This window comes from Diplotaxodon limnothrissa, linkage group LG23, assembly GCF_057381915.1.
Source record: "Diplotaxodon limnothrissa isolate DT_005_m linkage group LG23, D_limnothrissa_male_GT1.1, whole genome shotgun sequence".
NCBI lineage: Eukaryota > Metazoa > Chordata > Actinopteri > Cichliformes > Cichlidae > Diplotaxodon > Diplotaxodon limnothrissa.
In genome coordinates, this window is record NC_140617.1 from 35,055,796 (window position 1) to 35,078,473 (window position 22,678).

The 22,678-nt window shown below is 42.4% G+C and overlaps 2 protein-coding genes across 2 annotated transcripts in view; one reads left to right on the forward strand and one right to left on the reverse strand.

The window, feature by feature from the left end:
* LOC146608600 (R3H domain-containing protein 1-like) overlaps nucleotides 1–1,802 on the reverse strand; it is a 52,668-nt gene extending 50,866 nt beyond the window's left edge. The window contains exon 1 of the mRNA XM_085347737.1: nucleotides 1,729–1,802. The gene's annotated coding sequence lies outside the window, so the exon portion shown is untranslated. The remainder of the gene's footprint in view (nucleotides 1–1,728) is intronic.
* A 717-nt stretch (nucleotides 1,803–2,519) lies between these two features.
* The window catches only part of zranb3 (zinc finger, RAN-binding domain containing 3), a 142,367-nt gene continuing 122,208 nt past the window's right edge, over nucleotides 2,520–22,678 (forward strand). Inside the window, exons 1-4 of the mRNA XM_085347655.1 lie at nucleotides 2,520–2,559; nucleotides 3,683–3,881; nucleotides 17,821–17,839; nucleotides 18,105–18,283. Of these exons, the coding sequence (XP_085203781.1) occupies nucleotides 3,736–3,881; nucleotides 17,821–17,839; nucleotides 18,105–18,283 (344 nt within the window). The 5' untranslated portion in view covers nucleotides 2,520–2,559; nucleotides 3,683–3,735. The remainder of the gene's footprint in view (nucleotides 2,560–3,682; nucleotides 3,882–17,820; nucleotides 17,840–18,104; nucleotides 18,284–22,678) is intronic.

Genomic DNA, 22,678 nt, shown 5'->3' on the forward strand with positions numbered 1-22,678 from the left:
GCGATGAATTATTTAGTCATCGGGGCCACATCTTTGATGAAAGCTATTACACGGCAACCTCAACCTCAATATCGGATAATGTCATCAGCTCCGAATATGGCCTAAACCTGCGTAATGAATGGTCAACAGAGCAGTGGGCTGCTGTGGCCTGAGCAGCCGGCGGGTGAAACTGTTTTGGCAAACAATTATTAGCATTTATTTTAAGCCTCGGAGGGGAACGCAGGCAGTCATAAGAGAGAATCTGAGCGGTGATCTTAATGTGTGCACTCACCAAGCCGGTAAAAACGTCTTAAATTTATCGCTCTAGCACAGCAAAAACCAACTGAAAGATCTCCAAATCAATTATGGTAATAATTCAGCATAAGGGAATGTTAATGTGATACAATATGGAGCACGTTGCTGCACAGCACAACATCTCCACTCTGGGAAACAGCAGCCGCAGGGACTGAACCAGCATCCACTCTCTGCCCACCAGGCTCCACTGGTACTGTAATGAAAATGATACTATCATGACGCTCAGCCTCATTGGTGGCAACTTGGAGGCTTTTATGGCCATTTCTGTCTCTTTAAGTCAATGAAGCGATAACTGTGTGCATCTGAATTATTATGGTTATAGCTTACTTATTAAGCAACTACCAAACTGGGTTATTGGATGTCTGATTGGTTGCCTTTTACAAGTTCAAATCAGGATGTACTGTCCTCTTACAAGAATAATAGAGCTTTACTAAACTGCTTTACTTCAGTGCGTTCATTCATTATCATTAGTCATATTCAGACTTCTGAGTGAATTTGAATCAAGAGTTACACTACCAAATTACATGAATGAACTCTTATTTGAATACAAAATCAACCTTTTTAGATCCTTTTTGTTAGACTCCAAGGTTATCTCTAGCTAAACCGCTCAACCATATGTGTAATTCACTAATAATAACGGGAGTTGTTTTCTCTGCTCCCAGCCTATAAACCAAGACACGAGTCAAAGCACAGAGGAAGGTTGGAAGAATCAATTCAAAACAAACGCATTTACTCTGCTAATTGATTACTCTGATTTAATCAGATTCAGCCAAACAATCAGTTTTGCAACATCGACTTTGTCACACCGAGCTCCATTACAAACCTGGTAATTTAATGTTACCTTTGTATCGGCAAACCTACAAACCCCAGACAGAATGAAACGTTTTGCTCTGGTAAAAAAAATTATTGGGACTAAAATTCGGCCAACGAAATATCCAGCCAAGCAGTTCAACAATTCAATTAAAGCTTAATTTATTCAACTGGTTAACAGCGTCAGTCAACCACCCATTGCGGCAGATTACTAGAACAGACACAGTCGAAGCAGGCCTAAAAGTTATTGAATAATACCCTGTAATTTAACAACGGCTGTTTGGTTTTGTGGACGAACGCCGAATTGAAGTGTGTCTGCTTACAGTTCAGATGTGGTTTCTGGTTACGAGGTGTGTGCTTTAGCCGAGGAGCACGGGAGCAAACGGAGCTACATTTGGCGTTGAATCCTGTCGGGGCTAAGCTAACGACTCTTACCTGGCACCGTGACTTGCTAACGCTTGAGAACGGCCAAACACCGGCGACCTGAGCGTTCTCACTCCAGCAAAGAGAGGTGCTTACTGGTAACTAGTCCGTGTTGCATGATTACAACTACCCACTTAACATTATTTGTCGCAAACCAGTAAATGCAGGACAGGATACTGCAAATATCTTACGTTGCCTTACCGCTTCGGTTTACAATCGGTGAACAGGCGCTGTTGTCTCCACCGAGGGTGAAGTAGCTAGTGTTTGTGGCAGAGTGAAGAGGCAGCGTCCAGCAGCAGGCTGACTGCGTCAGCTCCTCACGCTCGACACGCAGGGTGTTGAAAATATGTCACGTTTAGTGGTGGTTGTTGTTGTTGTTTTAATTAACTTGTGCCAGGAATCAGACAAGCAGTTTCTCAGACAGTTTCGTCATTTTCCTTCACACATCCCCAAACAAATATGTGTTTTTCACACCGTCAGTCGAGTTGCGATTTAATTAAATAAGTGCTAGGAAGTTACACGGGATAGTCACCGGTACTTAAGTGTAGCGGATGCCGGGTGATATAAACCGAGTGTACCTTGAATTTGCCGCGAAACCATCCTGGCCTTTTAGTTCAGTCTGCTGTTTTATTGCTTAGCGTCATTGCGCACTATCACTAGGTAGGAGAAACCTTACATATATAAATCAACCGAAAATACCGTTCATGTATTTATTTAATTCTTTTTGTATTGTTTTGGGGTTTTTTGCTAACACTTCTGCCATGTGACTAAATTTCTCTTGAGTTCATTACAGGATAGCAATAAATGGGTGCTTGTGCTAGAAGCATGTGGTTATATGTGAACACGGTAAACATAAAAGCTTAATAACAATATCTAGTTACAGAATAGCTAGGAAGCAGCAGAGCAGCGAGGAGTGTAACTAATGTAACTAATTAGGTGGTGCTTTTATTTCTATAGGCAGTATCACAACTTCCTGTGTCCTCTACTAGCTCTAGCTAAGGATGCTACAGACTCGCTGAAGTTTTTAACGGGGTTAGTGCTGTATGCTAATGCTGCGTTTTGGTGCCGATACGATACCAAGTAAATACTTGGCCAATATTGCTGATACCTATACTAATACCTTTAACCTATAAAGGCAGCTTATGTAGGGGAGCAGTATGTCATGATTTATGAGCTGAATCATCCTCAATTTGCCAAATTCTGAACACATTTTAATAACCACTACAGGATTCTGATTGATTCTGTTGTTTACATGTGCTATAGGCTGTAAAAATACATGTAACACACAAAAAGGTTAACACATTTTTTCATTGATTTATTTATAATTTATTATAATTATTATGATTTATTTAACACAATTCAGTGGGCTACATACTGGACTTGGGAACAAAGTACCGATCCGATCGCGCTATTGATCCAATACTGATACCCGCATTGGCATTGAAGCTATCAGTACTTGGATGGATCTGCCCACCGGTACATGGAGTGTTTGGCTGCTACTTTGGCAGGCCTCAGCCCCTAACTTGTCTTTTTGTTTGATATGTCTTCCAGGCCTGTTTCCAGAGTATTCTTTCTTTCTTTTTTTTAATATTTGCACAAAAGAATCTGAATATTTGGCCCAAAATACCCTCATGGTATGAAATGAAAAGTTTTTTCACTTTTCATTTGCACACTCAGTTGCACAGTGGTCATTCCTTTCATGTGATACCAACCAGCTACATACCAATAGACATGAATGATAGACCTTCCTTCTGCTCTTAAGCGCAGGTAGTGCCAACTTTCTGTGCTTAGTAGTTCTTCTTAGCCACAGTCATAGTTTTGTTGGGTCGCTGGTGTGCCTGTCTCGGTGGCTGTGATTACATATGGCAGCAGACACTTCCAGGACTGACCCGAATGACGAGGCAACACAGAGGAGGTGTTGTTGTGTTGTGACTGGAGGTGGCTGAGATAGGCAACTTTTACTATCACCGTGCTTCATCATCCAGCATTTAATAATGATATTCCTGTCAATGCTACCAAGGCTGCAGGGGAAAGTTACTCACCATTACTACAAAATCAGCAGTCAGAGTGCTAAACTAAATATGTTGTGCAATAGATGCTAATCCATGTACATTTTGGTTTAACAATTTTTTTTAATTTTTTTTTTGTCCTCCAGATTCAAATTGGAGCCGACTGAGCAAGTACTGAGAAACTGATGAGGACTTGCTAATGGAAATGGATGATAATGGCCTACAGGCCTCTTGCTGTGATACAAGATGGTCGGAGCAACTGTCAGGCCTTCCTCACAAGCTCCTGCACCGCCTGATGCCTTTCCAAAGGGAGGGAGTGGAGTTTGCTTTATCGAGGAGCGGACGGTGAGTGGTGACACCCCCGGCAACAGTCCAGTCATTTTAAAATGAAATTTACATCTTGCAAATCAATAATAGCTACTAAAGATAGTCGTCAATGAATGTAGACCTACAGAGAACAGAGGAGTACCGCTCTGTTTTCGACATTACACTCCACCTCTGCAAGTATTGATTTGATTTCTGTGAAGATGTTTTCAAGTCAGATGTGTTGTGTAAGCATATGGGAGGAGACTAGCTGCACCTTAAAGGGGACAGTGGTCGACAGTAGTAGATCAAACATGCTAGTTCTCTTGGATTTTAATGCACTGAATCTACACCGATTAGCTGATTTTCTTTTTCTTTGTTATAATCATAAACTGTACACTATGTCTAGTGCCTGGTCAGTTCATGTGATATTCTTTCAGCTTTCTTCATTATGTAACAATTTCAAAATTCATAAAATGTTCTTTTTAGAAAAGACTCACTGTTACAAAGGACAGCACAGTTACTCCTCCTCAGTGCACAAAAATAAACTGTAATGTTTTTATTTAGTGCCCAGCCTGCTAGGCCAGGTCAATTTATTGTGTCTAGGTGGATTGCTGCAACACAGATAAGCATCAATTTCATTAGTTATCCAGAATATTTTGACATGTAGATGTGCTTTTTTTCATCCCTTGGCTAAAGATCTGTCTTTGGACGCCTCCACAGCCAGACCTATTTTATCAATTAACTCTGTTGAGCACCAGCAGAGGAAGTGTAAAGCGTATATGCATGAGTTCTATGACTCACACGGCTATTTTCAACTGCATGTTGCGAAAGAAAATGAAAAATGTTGCTTGTGGGATATTTTTATATGCTTCAAACTGAACAAAGAAAAACATGTACTGCGGTATCGGTAGAGCAGGTCATCTATCTTTCTATCTCTATCTCATTGGAAGGTTCATGGTTTGAACTCTGGCTGCTACAGTCTGCATGTCACAGTATCGTTGGGCATAACACTGAACCCCTAGTTGCCCCTCGGTGTTGGAATAAAAGCACTTAGGAATGTGTGAATGTGAGTGAATGGGTGTTACCAAACCAGTCCATTACCAAGTAGTTCCAATCCAAGCCTGGTTTCATCAAACTTAGATGAAAGGGTTGGCCACCTGGAAATTAGGATCTACTCCCATTTGGTCCATTTTTACCTAAACTGAGATGTCAAAATGTTATTCCTGTTTTGTTTTTGTTTGTTTTTTTAACTTTTCGCTGCTTGTCATACTTCAAACTTCTGGGCTTTAAGCTGCATCCACACTTGAAATGATTCAGAGTGAGCTGCCGACCAGAGGCTACAGGATGTAAATATCATTCTGCAGCTAAGGGCAAAATAACTGCTGATAATGTGAAGGGAGCAATTTCCTGGCAAGCAAGTGAAACGGCTACCAATGAGGAATCCTATTGAATGACATATGACCTGGTATTAAGTACTTTAGAGTGTTTACTTTGGCAAATAAAGACAGCTGTGGTCAGTCTTGAGATTACTGGTAATTTACATGATTCTAGGTTGGCTTTCGAAGCATCACACGTTATTGAACTTGAACATTTTTACCTTCTTAACAGTGGATTTCCATGAACTTTGGGATTAATTTTGAATGCAAACTAAGTAAATAAATGTAAAAAATAAGGTTGATGCAGTGGAAGGCACAGGGCCGTCCGGTCGAGCACTAAGCCAGGACTTGGGGGCGTTTTTGACAGTGAAGGTGTCTCTTAAGAAACCTGCACATGAAGGTCCCAACATGGTAGCCCGTAGATGCTATGCAGAGCTTTACTGACCACGTGTTGTAGCTATGTGAAAAATACATGGAATAAACTGTGATGCGGGGTACTTGTGTTTGTATTGGTTTTGTTGTTGGATCCTAAAGCTTGTCCCCTTGACCACCTAGAAGACAGAAGTCATACAAAGACTTTCCTTACGTTAGTCTTAAAACATGTAGTCATGGCCAGGGCAATGGCGTGCAAGGCTGACTTTTACTTTCTCTAGATAAACCACGCTGACCGCTGTTATCATGGCCCAGTCTGAACTACACAGTGATTGAATCTGTGCTTTTAGTGTGGGGCAAAAGAGCACCTCAGTAAAGGAGAGAAGTGGGGTGGATTTACAACAACGCACAAAACAAGAAAACACATCATTGCTAAAGAAATAAAGAATAATAATTGTTTTTAATCTCAATTTCATTTTGTTTTATTCATTACTCGAATCCAAGCTGGTGATGGAAAATAAAATTTGATTTATTGCTCAGACCTCAGCAGTGGGATTATAAGAACAACAATAACAACAATGTACAGCGTGTGCAGTTATACCTGTGCACTTCCCCAAGGCCGAGGCAGCAGTTAAGAAATGGTGTGTTTTACTGCTTATGAGTTCAACTTATCATTTGTAAAAAGGCACAAACAGAAGTTTTATTTGGCCTCTTTTAAGAGACCTTGTAGAGTTTCTGGGCATGTGTAGGGCTACGGAGTAATCTTTTTAAGAGTGTGAAATCGGTGAGTTTTTGTCAATATGTGATGTGCATGCACACACAGGAAGAAAATGTGGCACTCCTGTGATGGTATGGCTTATGTATATGCAAGATCTGGCTTTAAGGATAGTCAGTGGTCTTGGCGTTAAATGTGAATAAGCTTCCCCTGAATATCCATAAGTCCTCCAAGGTAATGCTAATCGAGTGCATAAAGTTGATTATCTTTTGCACAACATTCAGTCTGTGATGCTGTGCTGGAAGATAAGCTCCTAGCACTTCAAAGGTTCTGTTTGTCATTGGTGCTTTGATTTTTCACTTCCTGATGATGATGACGGCGATGATGATGATGGGGATGTTCATTTGAGGATACAGAGAAGCTCTGCAGTATAACACATCTTCCACTATAGCATCAGTGTGTGATTTAGTCAAATAGGATGGTATCTTTGCACCGATAATTTCCCTAATGGAGTTTTAAAGTAGACGGTTCAGCTCCACTTTAGTGCAGTGAGAACGGAGATTTCTTACCACGCTACAAAATGTAAAAAGTATGTCAAGAAGAATATATTCTAAATCCAGATGTTCAGAAGACTGTAAGACTGTAGCTATGAAAATGGGTATCCACAAAAAGCTTCTGAGTTGCCCCCAACTGTTTGTATGCATGGAGCATTAACTGTAGGAACCGACCGGGACTTGCCCGTTTCCTCCTCCCTGACCAGTCGATATACATGTGGGTTCTCGGGAAGGTCAGCGCAGGAGGAGCCAATCTGAGGGGCTCTGCTTTGATGCAACGCGGCCATATTGATTCAGGAACACTGGGAGGCAGTGCTTTGTTACACGTTGGGTCAGGAGTCAATTGGCTCTCATTGCACCGTGCGGACAGCTACCTCAGTCAATTGGCATCAGTGTGGCGGGAAGAGCAGCGCAGGCACCGTTTCTCTCTGGAGACTAGCACAAATGGTATTAGCAGAAGAGACTACAGGTAGTGGGAGGTTGTAATTTTTTTGTGATTAAGATCATTTTCATTACTTAACACATATAACAGGCATGTCAGGTTTGGTGTGGTGGTAATAAATTTTAAACAAAAATATGAATATAAAATTGGCAAATCTGCTTTTGAGTCTTTGAGTAATCTTTTTAAACAATAAAATTGGAGCTTCATTTAGATTCTGTTTGTGTCTACACTTTTTTCACATGAATGTAATGCATGCCAAGAAAGGAGACATTAACACTTTTTAAAATTAAATATTAAGATATACTGAAAAAAACTCTATTTGATTGGCATAATTATTTGTATCATATTTCCACACTAAACTCAGATGAGAAAATATCAACTGCTGTATATAGAAAATCCTAACTTGAAACAGATTGGAGCTGATGTAGGATAAACTCTCCATATCTGGTAAATATTAGGACAGAGCTGCAGGTATTTGCCAAAGTCTAATACCATCAGTTGATTATTAAAAGCTTGGCTTCGAGCAATAGTTTGATTTTTGGGTTTTTTTTAACAGGGTTTTTTAACAGATGTATTCCAAGCCAGTCAGCACACCACACCGTTTTGGATTTTTTTGAGGAATGAAAGTAATAGCCACAGATTTAACAGACGCAGCTGTTGAGCTTTATTCACATAAAGTTAACATGATTTTTTTCTGTTGTTATGTGTATTTAAAGTTAAAAGCAGAAATAATCAACCAGAAAATGTGCCTGAGCCTTGATCTTCAGTTACTTTAGGTAGTAAGCTACGCTACGTGGACAAAACTGTTCGAACACACTACATTTGTATAAAATCATGCATCCAGCCACACAGTCTGCCTTTACGTACAGTTTTGAAAGCATGCATTACATGTGTAATGTACCAGTACCTTTGTCCATTTAGTGTAGTTAGCTGGTTCCTACTGTGTTTTTTAGTTGTTAGTTTTTTTTGGCTAGCTAATGAAGCTAAGCTAAAGCTTATAAAGCTGATCTAAAACTGTGTTTGTTTGACTGTTTGGCTTCCATGAATGGACCTTTATTTTGGAGATTCTCCATCACTGCATGACACTGGGTCTAACTTTTAGTGTTTTTCTTTTTCTTTCTTTTTCTTTTTTTTTTTTTTAAAAGCTAATGAAAATGCCTATTATGCTTTTTTATGATGGCTAGCTAGCTGAATGCTTGTTTGTTGTTGTTTTTTTTTTATTTCTTTTTAAGTGCAGATTATTGCTTTTAGATATTGAGTACATGGAGAAATGCAAATTTTAATGGGCTTGGTCCATCTTGTTACGGTTCTCAGTTACGGACATGCTATATTTGCAACAGTAGACATCAAAAGAGGCTAAGAGGTTAAAATCTTACTTTGAGAGCATAGACAGAGACCACAAGCTAAAATGCAATTGCTATTGGCAGAAACCTTGATCATTCTCTCCGTATTAGAGCCACCCTGCTGTTCTTCATTTCTTCATTCAGTTTCCTTGGAAAGAGACTGAAATGAATACTAATATTCAACTGAATATCACAGTGAAAAAGGCGGAAATAATATTTCTACCTACTAACATGAATAGACCAGAATGCAATAATGCAGCAGCTGACTTGCTAGATCTTTAGGAAGGGGTATAACAGTTCTGGTAAATGTAGGAAATCACTACCTGAAATGCAACTAGACAAGGCAGGCTGACAGACGAAGAATAAATGGCAACCCTTCATTATAAAATACCTCCTGAAATGCACTGAACATCATAGATTGATGTTGGATGTCTAACAGCGTAGGAGGATACGTGGGCGGATTTTTCCTTTAAATCTCATAGTCATTGTCTCTTTTCACATCCAGAGCATCAAGAGTACCGAAGCAAAACATCAAATGTTGTTGCAATTCAAATACTTATGGAGTCGGCTGTATCGGCCTGTGTAGGAGGGTGAGTGAATTTTATGGAGCTAGATGGGGGATAATGTGGGAAAGTTGCGGTACCGTATGACAATAAAAACCCATGAGATGTGGTTGATTGTATTGTTTAGAAAGTTGGGCAGAAGTTTGCCATTTAAGTGCTGACATTTGTATAGACTCGGCTATTTTAAAGAAGCGTACACGTAAAATACTGCTCTGAGTGGGCCAGGTAGTGAAAAAAACAACAGCATTAATTTGAGTTAAAGTGCATCCATTAAGACCTCCTGGTCGCTTTCATTAAGGTGATGAAAGGTGTTGACCGTAGCTTGAAACCAGCCATGTGCTGCAGTCTAACCTGCTCTAATTTGTCCTAAATATTATTGTAAGGAACTGCCTCTGCTTTTATTGAATAAGAAATGCTGTGCTGATGCCAGAGGAGGTCAATGCTGTATTCTTTCTCCCTGTAATGGCCCACATATAGAGTTTTGTTCTCTGAATAAATGTAGGTGCATGAGTTTAAACCATATTTACAGAACCGTAATAACTATTCCTAATATAAAGACTGTACACAGAGTGCTTTCATAAAATCATTTGGGCTAATGAGGCTTGGTGCTCGATGGATATCATTCATAGAGAGCATTTCTCTGAAACTTTAAACCCCACAACTAAATCAGCAACAGTGTATTTTATCTTATTTGAATCTACTTATTAAGAGTTTATTTTTTAGAAACTTGACTTAATAACTACACCATTTTTCATCAAACACCTACCTAAACACAACCTCCCATTCAGGCCCTTTCACAGGCTCTTTGATACTTTCATTTGGACATTTTGTTTGGCACATAGAAATAGATTTATACAGTAAGTCTGTGCCACTGGTACGCTGTAACTGCAAAACCTTTCTGCATCATCCTAGAAATGAAACTTCAGTTAACTCTGACATCGATGTCGTCAGGTGCCATTGTTTCCTCAGCACACCAGCATAAGAATAAATGCTGGTAATGGCGTCGGCCACTTATGTAGGCTGCGTAGTATTCAAATATCTAATCAGCCTGGTAACATGTTGACATGGTAGAGAATTTGTTGAAGTTCAAACCCAGCATCAGAATAGGGAAGAAAGGTCATTTAAATGTCTTTGAATGTAGAATGGCAGTTTTTCAGATGATGACAAAATGTTTTACTAGGGTTTCTGTAGAATGGTCTGAAGGAGAGGAAAAACCCAGTGAGCACCAATTCCCCAGGTGAAAAACACTTGTTGATGTCAGGGGTCAGTGTAACCCAGCCACAGGGGATACAAGCTAGTGTACTCCTAGTGTTGGTCCCAAGCCCAGATAAATGGGGAGAGTTGTGTCAGGAAGGGCATTCGGGGTTAAGGCTTTGCCAAATCAAACATACAGGTGATAAAGAATCAGATCTGTATGTTGGAACAGTCTGGGCCCAGGTTAAAAATAACTGCCTCCACTGCTACTATTGGCTGAAGAGGGGGAAGGTGTGTTAGGAGGCAGCAAGAGAGCAGTCGGATAACTCAGGTTGAGTGGTTTGGGGATAAAGTCAGAGATGGTTTGGACATGTGCAGTGAATCCATCCTTTGTTGTAGTGCTGGTTCAGGTGGTGGTGTGGGGGATATTTTCTTGGCGCACTTTGGGCCCATTGAAAACAACTGACATGCTTAAGTGACACCGCCTACCCGAGAATTGTTGGTGACCATGTCCATCCCTTTACAACCACATAACCCTTTTCCACTAGTACCTTCTTGGGTTGGCATGGCTCAACATGGTTTTTAGGCTTTTCCATTAGGAGGAAGTACCTGGTACTTTTAAGGTACCTAGGATTCCATCTGAGGTGATCTGAAAATGTGACGTCAACAGACTGCATGCCATAATTGGGTAGTCAGTGCCGTCACTCAATGAGTCGTGGGAGCATCCGCTTTGCGAATATCGGCACTGCCACTTTTGAAACCTGCCAACAAGGGAAATGGCTACACAAAAAACAACACCATAGTCCCCAAGTCTGAGAGAAAGTCATACACTGAGCAGCAGGTATACCGTCGTTTCGACATCCTGCTTTGTTGTAGCGTAATGGAAAACGACCGCTATTGGTGTATCCATGATGGCTGCTTCCAGGTGCCACGTCACAAAGCTCAGATCATTTCGAACTGCTTTGTCGAACATGATGATAAGTTCATTGTACTCAAATGGCCTCCACAATTACCAAATCTCAATTCAGCAATGGATTTGAAGGAAAAGGAGACTTGCATCAAATATGTGCAGCTGACAAATCTGCAGCAGCTGTGTGATCATGTCACCATGGGCCAGGATCTCTGAGGAAAGAGATTGAGGCTCTGGAGGCAAAGGAAAGTCCAGACCGCTACTGCTACTAGCAAGGGCAGCAAATGACAACAAATTTCTTCCTGTTCAAAGGGAGTTTTTCATTCCCACTGTCACCAAATGCTTGCTCATAGTGGGTTGTCTGATAGAGGAGGTTTTCTCTGTATTATTGTAGGGTCTTTAATTTACAGTATAAAGCACCTTGAGGTAGCTGCTGATGTGATTTAGTGTTACATAAATGAAACTGAATAAAAAGGTTTCAAAGTTTAAAGTAGCGCTGCAGCAGTTCCTTTGTCATTCAGACAGGCATGGTGACGCAGCAAAGCAAACATCATTTAAACATCACAACCTTTTGTCTCCTGAATGCCTTCGCAGTTCATCATACTTACTTTTGTTTTCTAGTATGCATCAAGCTTTGCATTTGCCATAATATGACGCAGCAATTTATTAATTAGACTGTTTTTTGACACGTCTTAGCAGTAATCTAAAGGGAGTGACTGGGTCCTGTATCTCCCTTATAAATAAAAAACTAGTTTTCATATTTGCTTCCTAAGGTGCTCTAAATTCCATTTCTTCCTAATAAGGCATGAAATTTGCTATAATTTTTTTTATCAATATAATAGGATAGATTTTGTTTTGTGAAAGCAGCAGGGGATGCATTTCATTAAACAGCATGAAAAATTTCACCCACCATTAGTAACCTGTCGCCTTAATAGGTAACTTTCTATTGTTTGGACCGTATCCATCCAGGATGTAAAGAGGTTTTTATAGAAACAAAGTGCGGAGGTGGCACATCGTAAATAAATGTTCCAGCCTGCTGGGTTCAATTTGTGTATTTGAGAAAATACTTTTATTTTTTTTGAGAAACACTTAACACATTGAAACATAAACAATACGTTCACTTAATCATTTGATAACGTTTTAAGAATAAATGCGTTGTTATGGCCAAACTTACAGTGCATTCATATACTTTATGTAATGTAATAGACTCAGGAGAAGAAAAAGATTATGATTAAACATAACAAAAAAAAATGAAGTTCATAATGTAAGAGCACGCCTACACCTACAGACCATAAAAGGAACATATTATATTTAATGTGTGGCAAGAGACTGGCAGTTGCAAAGTGCAAAGTTATAAAATCGAGTACATCTTAATAAAAGTTAATGAAATTAAGTTGCACAGATTCACCTGTGACCATGTTCACCAAGTTTGAATATGTCCATAGTTTAACTTTCAAACCCAAAAGCAGCATCTGTCTTCACATGACCCGATATCAGTTTGTGAACATCATTCAGCTGTGATATTTTGTCCTGAAATGAAGAGAATGTAAATGTGTGGCAAAAGCTAGCATTGGCCATAGCACATATGTAAACATTAAAGCGTCAGCAGATGAAAGTTGGCTAACTTTAGCTAGCAGTTATGAAATCAAGTCTTTTATTTATAGCGTGCGTTTAAAAGCAAGAGCTGCTCTAACCAAAGGGATTTACAGTGAGATTAGACACATGTGATTTAAAACACTATAAATAAGGAGAAAGGTGTTTATTGAAATGAGCACAATATACAGAGTCAGGAACGGCTCCATGACGATCATTAGGAGACTGAGGAGAAGAACAGAGGTTTAAAAAACATCAAGAGAGTGAAAAGTCTAATTGCGGATCCCAAACTGTTCAACAGTTTAGGGCCGAGGAATGAAAATGCTCCATCCAGTTTGGTCCTGGCGACAGCTCGTGCCGTGTTTTAAAAGCAACGACAAAACTGCCAGTACAGCACAGCCATGGGCTCGCTTCTTGGTAGCAGCAAGAAAGTTTGGCTGCTGCGTTTTTGAACAACTTCAGGCTAAAAATGGCTGACTGACTATACTTTTGATGACGGTAATTGTGCAAGTTATCTGAAATGGAAAATGCCAGTACTGATAACTGAGCTGATTTGTTTATGCATTTTAAACCTGAATCATGGATGAAACTAAGATTTCTTTCATCACTCAATAAAAGAGGACCGAGGTCATTTGATTGCGGTGGTGGGGGTGACTGCCTGGCCAAAGGTCAGACCCTCACTTTGAGTCTGGTTAGCAGAAGGAGGCTTTTTCTGCCGTGCAGGATTCTTACATCCTCAATAATAAGAATGTAGCAGCAAAACCTCTGGACATCCGGAAATGAGCAACCTTTCAATTTCAACAAGAAAATCATGTTATTTCTTCTCAAATGCTGCACAGTATTCTTTCAGTCCTTGCTGTTTTTATATGATGAACAGAAACTATTATCTGTAATCAGAGCTCCTGAAGAACGGCATCTTTAGAGGTCATTGCTGTTTTAAATGTGATTATTTTTCTGTCTGCTGCTTCTTCCTTTCTTTCTGGAAGTGGCTGAAAACAGAATATAAAAACCATAGTTCAGCAGAGGTGTAGTGATATTAAAAATCTACAATAAAAACAGCAAAACATTATGATTACTTTGGGAAACACTAGCTTTGTTTTTTTGTAATTAGATTTTTCTCCCTTGTGGGGAAAGAAGAGAACTAAAAGGGCTTTCTGACAGTTTTTTGTGAGCACAAAAAAGCCGGGAGCAAAAGCTGAACATTTCTTTGTTTAACTAAGGTTTATAATATCCTTTTTCAAGGCATAGATGCTATCAAAACATGTGAGAACCTGCTTCAACATTTCCTGCTTTGTTTTGATTCACACTATAGAGCAAGACTGCACTATGAGCCCGTAACTGTGTGCGCAATCAGAGTGATCCCATTCTGAAGCACCCTTTAAGTCAGCTTTTTATCCAGCGTCTAACCTCGTGAGCAGTTTTCTCCACTGACCAGAGAGCAGCACAGGTCCAGTCCTCAGAAGAGAGCCTTAACGGGGCTTTGGAAGATTGGGGTTACACGCCGAGCCCGCACCGTGCCTCACCGCGCAGAGGTCAAAGTCATCAAATCATCACTGCCAGCTTGGGAGGCACCGGAGCCCGTTTCCTGACACTTTGGGGCTTGTGGGTTTCAGAGATAACATTAGAAAGGTGCTGTGACGGAGAGCGTGCCGTCGTCAGGCAACAGCACTGCAGCATGCTCGCAGTCTCAAACCGTCAAGACGACACTCAGGTTATTTAAAGGAGGATGATTAATGTGTTGAGAAATGGCAAGCACCTGCCCCAGCTGCACTGCCTCTCCTGTGTGTGTGTGTGCGTGTGTGTGTGGGCGGCTGGATGCGCGAGCACATATACTGTATCCATATATGTGTTCGCTTCTTTTTGTTCGTGTGTGTGTCTGGTGTGTATTTTTGCATGTCTATTGTGTGCATTTTTCACAGACGCTTGGTGTGACACTGTGTGTGTGTGTGTGTGTGTGTGTGTGTGTGTGTGTGTGTGTGTGTGTGTGCATTGCGCTGACTGGGCCGGTGTGCTGGCAATTAGAAAAACCACCAGTGGCAAGGTGCACATTAATCATGTTCCTCAGCTGAAAGAGAGAAATGGGGCGGAGATGGGGAGAGGAAGAGAGGGAGGAGGAGAAATAATAATGAGAGACGGTGTCTGAGGCATTCAGAGCCGCTCCGTCGCACTGTTTGCTCTGACATGATGTTGGAAGCATTTATGAATAGGCAAGGTCACGACAATGGGCCCAAACCCACTGGGCAGGGAGAACCAGAGGTTGATCTAGTTGCACTTTTTCCACAGCGACAACTTGAGCCAAGGACTGTGTCGCGCTCTCATTGTACCTTACAATGTGCGGCATGAATGGAAGACTAGATAGTAAGCAGGGCTGCACAGTTATGATCAACGTGATTATCACAATTATTTGTCACTATTATTCTTTACACTGTGATGGCCTGAGTGCATCTCCTAAAAGTCTTTCTTACTGACTATTTTCCCAAAGCCTTCATTACTCGCTGTGTTTTAGCGGAGATGCGTTCTGGTGATTGCGTTGGTGATTTCGGCGCGTGTTTGTGAGCTGGATGGGTGCGCTGACGTGCGCTGGCTCGCTTTTATGGCTGTGTGAGTCGTTGGACAATTAATGTTGGCAGTCATCGCTTTTCTTGGCCTTCACACACGAATCATCAGTTTGTGGTGTGTTTTCAGTCAGTTGAGTAAGTCTGCAGAACTCATTGCATGTGATTTCTTCTCGGTTAACATCGTTTGTCCTAAATGCAAAATACTTCCAGAAAAAGTTATCACAATACCTGAATTTAAACTAGGAAATACTCAGTACTCTATACCGTTTTCAGCAGCATTTTTTCTTTGACACAAATTTGAAACTTGACAAACTAATAAATGCTGTCGACAGAGTTGTCAAAGGCTATGCAATCTTTTAGTACACCTAGACTGGACTACTGTAACGCACTGTGTACTAGAGTTAGTCATCTCTAGCTAACTTATAATTCAAAGAGCCTTAGTAAGATAATTGACTGGGACAAAAAAGAGAGCTTACATTACTCCAGCATTGACAGCCTTGCATCGGCTTCCCGTGCATTACAGGACGGAGCATAAAGCAGCGCTGTTTGTGTTTAAAGCCTTAAATGGTCTTGTGTTACACTCCCTGGAGATCGTTGAAGTCTGCTTCCCCATCACTCTTCCCCACCAGGTGGTCAAAGCTTATTTCAAAAGAGAGTCGTGCCTTTGCTGGTGTTGCACCAAGACTCTGGGATGACCTCCCAAGTGACCTCAGACAAACCTCAGCTGCGACTTTCTTTATGACCTTTTTTTTTGCTGATCTCTGCAATAGGTTGTTTCTTTGATATTTATGTATGTAATGTGAATGTGTGTCATTTGAATTTTAGGATTTTACAAATGTCCTAAATAAATAAAATCTACTTACTAACTCTTCAACTCATTATTTTTTCCATTTAGTCATCAGAATTGATGTGACAGTAAATATCAACTAATCCCAGCTAACCACATCAGGGGTAATAATGACCGATTACAGGTATTTGGCAGATATATCTGTTAATCCATAACATAGTTCGGTTGCTAAACAATGTCATATGAGAGAGCCACGTTAGGTGAGCGTTCATAGGTTCAGTCATGGCTCATCTCCCCCTCCATAAAAAGCTTGGATTTCAGATGTAAACAACATTAGGACCCTAATGATAAGCAACCAGTAAATCAGCTATTTTTGATTGATAATTAAATGATTAATTCATTGTCATAGCAGCTGCCCATTTTCCGTAGACTGACTAATGGGATTAATTGATTATTTTTTTCAGCTCTTGTTAGTCATAATGCTGCATTCTCCCCGAGAATGTACCGAGCCAAAAGCTCTTCCATGATTGTAGTGTAACACTCATGTTTGGAAAAGAAGTATAATTTTTTTAAATGCATTTAAATGTTAACGGTTACATTTTAAAGCTTTCCTCTTACATTGCACTTATTTTCACGCACACTGTGTGAGTACTACACTGTAAAGTAGATGGCAAAAATATAGGAATGAATCACGTATGTTGTATTTGTGCTACAGTAATAATGTGCCCGTATTCGTCGGGGACTTTGCCATATATTGTTGGGGGCGGGTGTATACCAACATTTTTACCAAAAAATACTGATCTGATGGCTTCTATTATTTATATACTTACAGTATAGAGCTTGCTTCTTCTCCTTTGGGGTATGCTCCATGACTCATTTTCCTCTTCAAGTCAACTCTTCAACCAATCAGAATTCTACTTACGTGTATCGTCATATCCGTTGGCTTTTTGAAGGACTGTTGGTTGAATTCCCACAGTCCCTGTCCCCGCATAGCCAAAGAGTTAGACAAACAGGCACCAATGCGGGACCATAAATCCCAAATAACACTACTCAATAGAAATAAAAATGCTCAAGTTCTCCCCAATGAATTGACCTGAATTAAATTTGTTGCTGCCTACGAGACAGAGAGTGAAACACCGGCTTCTACAGCAGTCAGCGAGGGTTTTTTTTTGTTGTTTTTAGGAACTGAATGAACCCAAATACATAAACATTGTGGTCTGCAAAGGTACTCTGCTGCATTAGATGCAGTATCTCAAACTCAACAGAAACAACAACATAAATATTGAATAGCAAGAAGTCCTGCAGACGTACATTAGTAGTTTTAGTTTTGTTGTATGTCCAGAAATCCTTGCTGTTGGTTTATGTTAACTTTTACTTTGTGTACATGACCCACAAAAGTCTGAGACGTTGGGGTGTGACTGCAGGTTATTAAGGCTTCTGTAATGATTCTCTCTAGTTGGAGGACCTGATGTCTTTATATGTAAACTATAACGTCTGTCATATATAGAAGCCATTACCTTCTCTACAAAGTGTGAAACCTGTCTGATAAAGTTTTTCCTTTTGTTTTACAGATGTATGATTGCCGATGAGGTAAGCACACACAACGCTGGCTCAGGAAATCTATTTTCCAAAAAAAAGAACCTGAGAGTTTGCTGCATGCCTTCCAAATTAATTTGTCAGCCCTCTGCTGCACTCCCACGTGCTTAATCGGTTTTGACACTAGAATCATTCTGAGACCTTATTACTCTTGGGCCTCACATCAGCTCAGCCGTCATATGCAATTTGCCACAGAGTCAGTGCACAATTGACTTGTTTTTCTCCCCATTCACCATGTGTTGTTGTTTGGTGGGCCCAGATGGGTCTCGGGAAGACCGTGCAGGCCATCGCAGTGGCGTACACCTTCAGGCAGGAGTGGCCCCTCCTGGTGGTGGTGCCCTCGTCCCTCAAGTACCCCTGGATCGAAGAGCTGGAGAGGTGGATCCCCGAGCTGCAGCCTGGAGACATCAATTTGGTGGAGAACAAGAGCCACACCATGTAGGTCATCGCACCACATTACCCCGTTTGACCTTCATCCCTAAAAATCACCTCCATACTCATGTCAGCCTCTTAGTGTCTGGTTTTACTGGGACTAAATTTTGGTTTTGACTCTTCTGACGTTCTTAAAGCTGGTTTGACTGTTTTATTAAACTAAAGCTCTAAACACAATAGCTGCTTGTTTACATTTAACAGCAAAACTAGAAATCAAATTGAGTTTCTGTCTATTTTTGGTCTCCACCACATCCTGAAGGCTGATCTCTCTCTCTTAATTCTTAAATGCTCCCAACTGTTCACAAATAGCGCTCAACAGGTGGAGCAGGTCCTTATTAAAATGTATTTTTAAGATCAAGTTGAATGATCTCCTAAATATAGAATAAGCAATTTGTTCTACTCCAAATCAAAGGCTAATATTGTCACAATGACAAAGACTACAGTAGCTTAACGGCTTATTATTAAAGCAGCGGTTTGTAGCATCAAACTGCACATTACTGCTGCCGTGGTTGTGAAATTCTGGATAGATGGTGAATTATTAATTTTTTGTTTGTTTTGTGGTGTGACTTAGCGTGCACATTATTCGATGCTGTCTCGTTTACAGAGCGTTGCAGAAGGGAAGCTCGATACTGGCTTAAAAATCACATAAAGGTACTTAAAGGTACTGTTTTTGAACCCTGTAACGCCAAGTGTATCATATTTGATACATGAGAATTTGTGAGTTCTTGACTTCAACACCATCAGTGTGAGTTTTGTTTGTTTTTTTAAATTAAATTGCACAATACATTTATAAGCAAACATCACGCTTGACTGGTTAAATATATTGACTCAATACACCATGCTGTGGCACAAAGTGGTACTGCATGAAGGTACGGCCTGACTTTAGTTCAGCTTCAGCTGATAATCCTTTGATAGAACATACACAGGAATTTTGGGCAGCTGTTTCCTTCCTTTTTTAACACATGTAAGTAACTCTAAAAGAAAGACTTGTAGTTTGATTTTATAGAATATAATTTATTATCAATTCTCTGGTTTCAAACCCCCCAAAAAAAGAATGTCTGCTGCTAATACATTTAATGGTAAACTAATCATGTTTCCACCGATAACTTTGGTTTTCCTGTGTAGAAGCTCACTCAGGGTCTCTTCAGTACTCATAATATCCATGCAAAATATTGTGCGAGTGGACGGCGGCAGCCATTACTTGAATTTAAAGCGTCGTTGCCCTTACAGTAAGCTGCACAGCAGCATCTAACATCTCTTGTTACGACTTCTTCTCTCCGGCCCTCTGCTAATCATTTACTCTAAAAAGACGTAATAAAAGCGCGAACGTTCACGGTCACACTGTGTGAAGCGGAGGCAGCGTGATAGACGGCAAAGCTGGGCACGATAAATTAATCTCAAAGTGTCCCCTGGTGTCAAGAGCCAGCAGGGGCCGATGTTTGACAGCACTGACAGACAAATCATGTCAAGGCGACGTCTGCGATATTGAACAAGAGCTGAATTTATTTTATTTATTTATTTTTTCCCACGCAGGAAGGAAAAATGCTGGTGCTGGAACGTGCTTCATTTTGTTTGCACTGATTCAGGTTTCTGTATTGTGGATTAATGTTGCATATAAGCTTAGAAAACATCTACTTTTTCATCTTCTCAACTTTCCCCTAGTTTTTTTTTCTTTCTAATTTTTTTTTTTTTTTTTTTTTGCCTGTCCCGTTTGGCTCTTTTGCCATCAGAATTGTTGTCTAAAGGCAAAGAAAGATGCCCAACGGATTTACTTTACCAAACTGACCATCCCAGCCTTGCCGTAATGGTCCATTTGATTCACCTTTTATTGTTTATTTTATTTTCACTTACTGAATACGGGACAGACTTGACTGGGGGAAAGAAGGGGAGAAAGAAAGAGGGAAAGAGAAACAGCTGAGAAGAGGGACGGGGGAGAAGGGCAAAAGACAAAAACCAACAGAACGGGCAGAGAAAAAAAAATGCATATATCAATCACCTGGATCACCTGCTGAGAAAGAAAAAAGAAAGCAAGCAGAAGAGAACAAGAGTAATAGAATAAACAACATCACAATGATATATGGGAATATGACAGTAAATACTAAATGTTAAACATTATTGTGCAGCACATAAGATCAACAGAACACAGTGTGCTTTGAGGTAGGAGCCAAAAAGGGTGTAGTTTGTGGGTGTGATCACCCGTGTGTACACCTGTGAGCATGGACGCGCTTGTTTTTTGTTTTTTAAAAGGTTCCTTCATGTAATAATCTGCTAGAGGGTGTGGGGGGGCCACAGCCCCGTCCTCCAGGGCGTGAAGCAGGTGTGGAGGAGATCAAAACTCCAGACATCCAGAGGCCCCCAGAACACAAGAGACCAAGGAAGACCAACAGAGGGGCAGCTGCGCCACTGTCCCGGAAAGAGCTGAGGAGAGTCCCAGATGAGGGCTCACTCAGCAGCCGCGGAGCAGAAGCCAGGGGGAGTTGCAGTGACGCGCCCGTGAGCTCCGCCGGCAGCCAGCTGCGCCTGAGTGACCGAGCCCCAGGCCGAGAGGCCGGGGGCACCCCACCTCCGAAGTGGCCCGAGCGAGCCCCAGGCTCCAGGCCCCGATAAGCGGCCGCCAAGGAGTGAGCCGGTGTGTACCTGGACGCCCATCCCCGGACACAAAGAACCACCAACGCACCGATGTCTGAGGGGGTCCGCCACTGGCAGGGGAAGTGGTGGTAGGGGGAGATAGGCCTCCAAACCTTGGAGGGCCTGAGATGTCCCCAGAGAGGTGGCGCCTGACACCCAACCTGACATATAGACACAGACATACAGGCACACACAGATACAAACATCCATTCCCACCCTCATGCTCTCATATGCACTTACTCCACACTCAACCAACGTGGAGACAGACATAAAGAGACGTTGTACACACGATCACACTCCCCAAGCGTACTCTACAAACCGGGTCTAGGTGCCCCCGCCCCTGGAGGGGGGAACTGCACCCAGACCCAGGTGGTGTTTCCCTTTTCCCTGCGGTGGGGGGAGGCAGACCGCCCCGACTCCGCAGCAGCAGGAAGGCTCCACACTCCAGACCGCAGTCGGACGGCCAACTCCTCCTCCTAGTCCTAGCCCCCCTGCTCCAGCAGGTCGCAGAGAATGGGGGTGAGAGAAGACTCCAAACCTCCCTCCACCCGCTCATTGTAATGTTGATGCATGTGTGTTCTAAGGTGCATTTAAAACCCAGGAGGGCTTGGAGCTACCTGCCAGAGAGCAGCAGGTAAGCGCATGGTCCCTCCTGCTAGCCCTCAATGTCTACGTGTATTTAAAATTGAGAGGTGGGCAACGATGCCAGGGGTGGGGTGTACACCCTGATAGTACTTTGGACTCCGTGTATCGTGCCCACCCCCAAGATCCTATATGTATGTGTAATGAGAGTGTGAGTAATGTGAATGTCTAAGTTGTGGGATAAAATTGAGGCAGAGGCAGCCAGAAGGGGACAGAGGGGGGGGGGTAGCCTCCTCTGCACCCTGGTGACATACCCCTACTCCAAGGCCCTGCATGTGTGGGTGGTTGTGGTGGAGCGGGAAGAGGGAGGCAGCTGGAGATGGGGAGGGAAGGAAGGGAGGGGCAAGTGACCCCTCCCTGGGGCCAGCTCCCCCGCTGACCCCAGTAGGCACCCCCATACTCCGCGACCCGCCAGGGAAAGGGGGCCCAGGCCCATCCAGACCGGGCCCAGTGCAGCAGCGCCGCCCGGCCCCACAGAGCCCGGGACAGTCCACCCAACCCCACCACAGAGAAAACTGCACCCACCCCACCATCCACTCATCTTCCAGACTACATAAGACAATAAACGCCCAGGCTGAGATCTTCCTCCACCTCTCCTGTATCTCCCCCTCCTGCAGAGGCAGCTCCTGAGGAGAGGAAAGCTCCTGCAAGATGTGACAATCTCCCCCACCAGTTGAAGAGCCCCCCAGGTGGCTCGACGCACCGGCGGCACCCTGCTCCAGGGCTGGGCCCCCATGCACCCACCCGCCCACAACCCCGGCAACACACCAACCAGGACCCAAGCCCCCGAGGCCCGGTCCGGGTCCCAGCCCAGAGACGGAGCGCCCCCAGAACCTCACACCCATCCCGGACCCACCCAGGGGCAGCCAGGCTACCAGGTCAGTAACCCACGTCCGTCAGCACAGACCCTCCCCTAGCCCCGCTGCACGCAGCCGCGAGGAAACAGTCACCTGAGAGCCAACAGAGCCCCTAACCGGACATGACCGCTACCCCGGGTTGAGCCCCCCAAGGAAGATGCCTCCGGGGAACCCCCCGACGCCCTAAGCCTGTCCCTACCCCCACACCAATCACAACAGTGAAGGCGGGACCAAACTATGACCCCCCACCCCCACTAGGTGATGGAGCTGATCA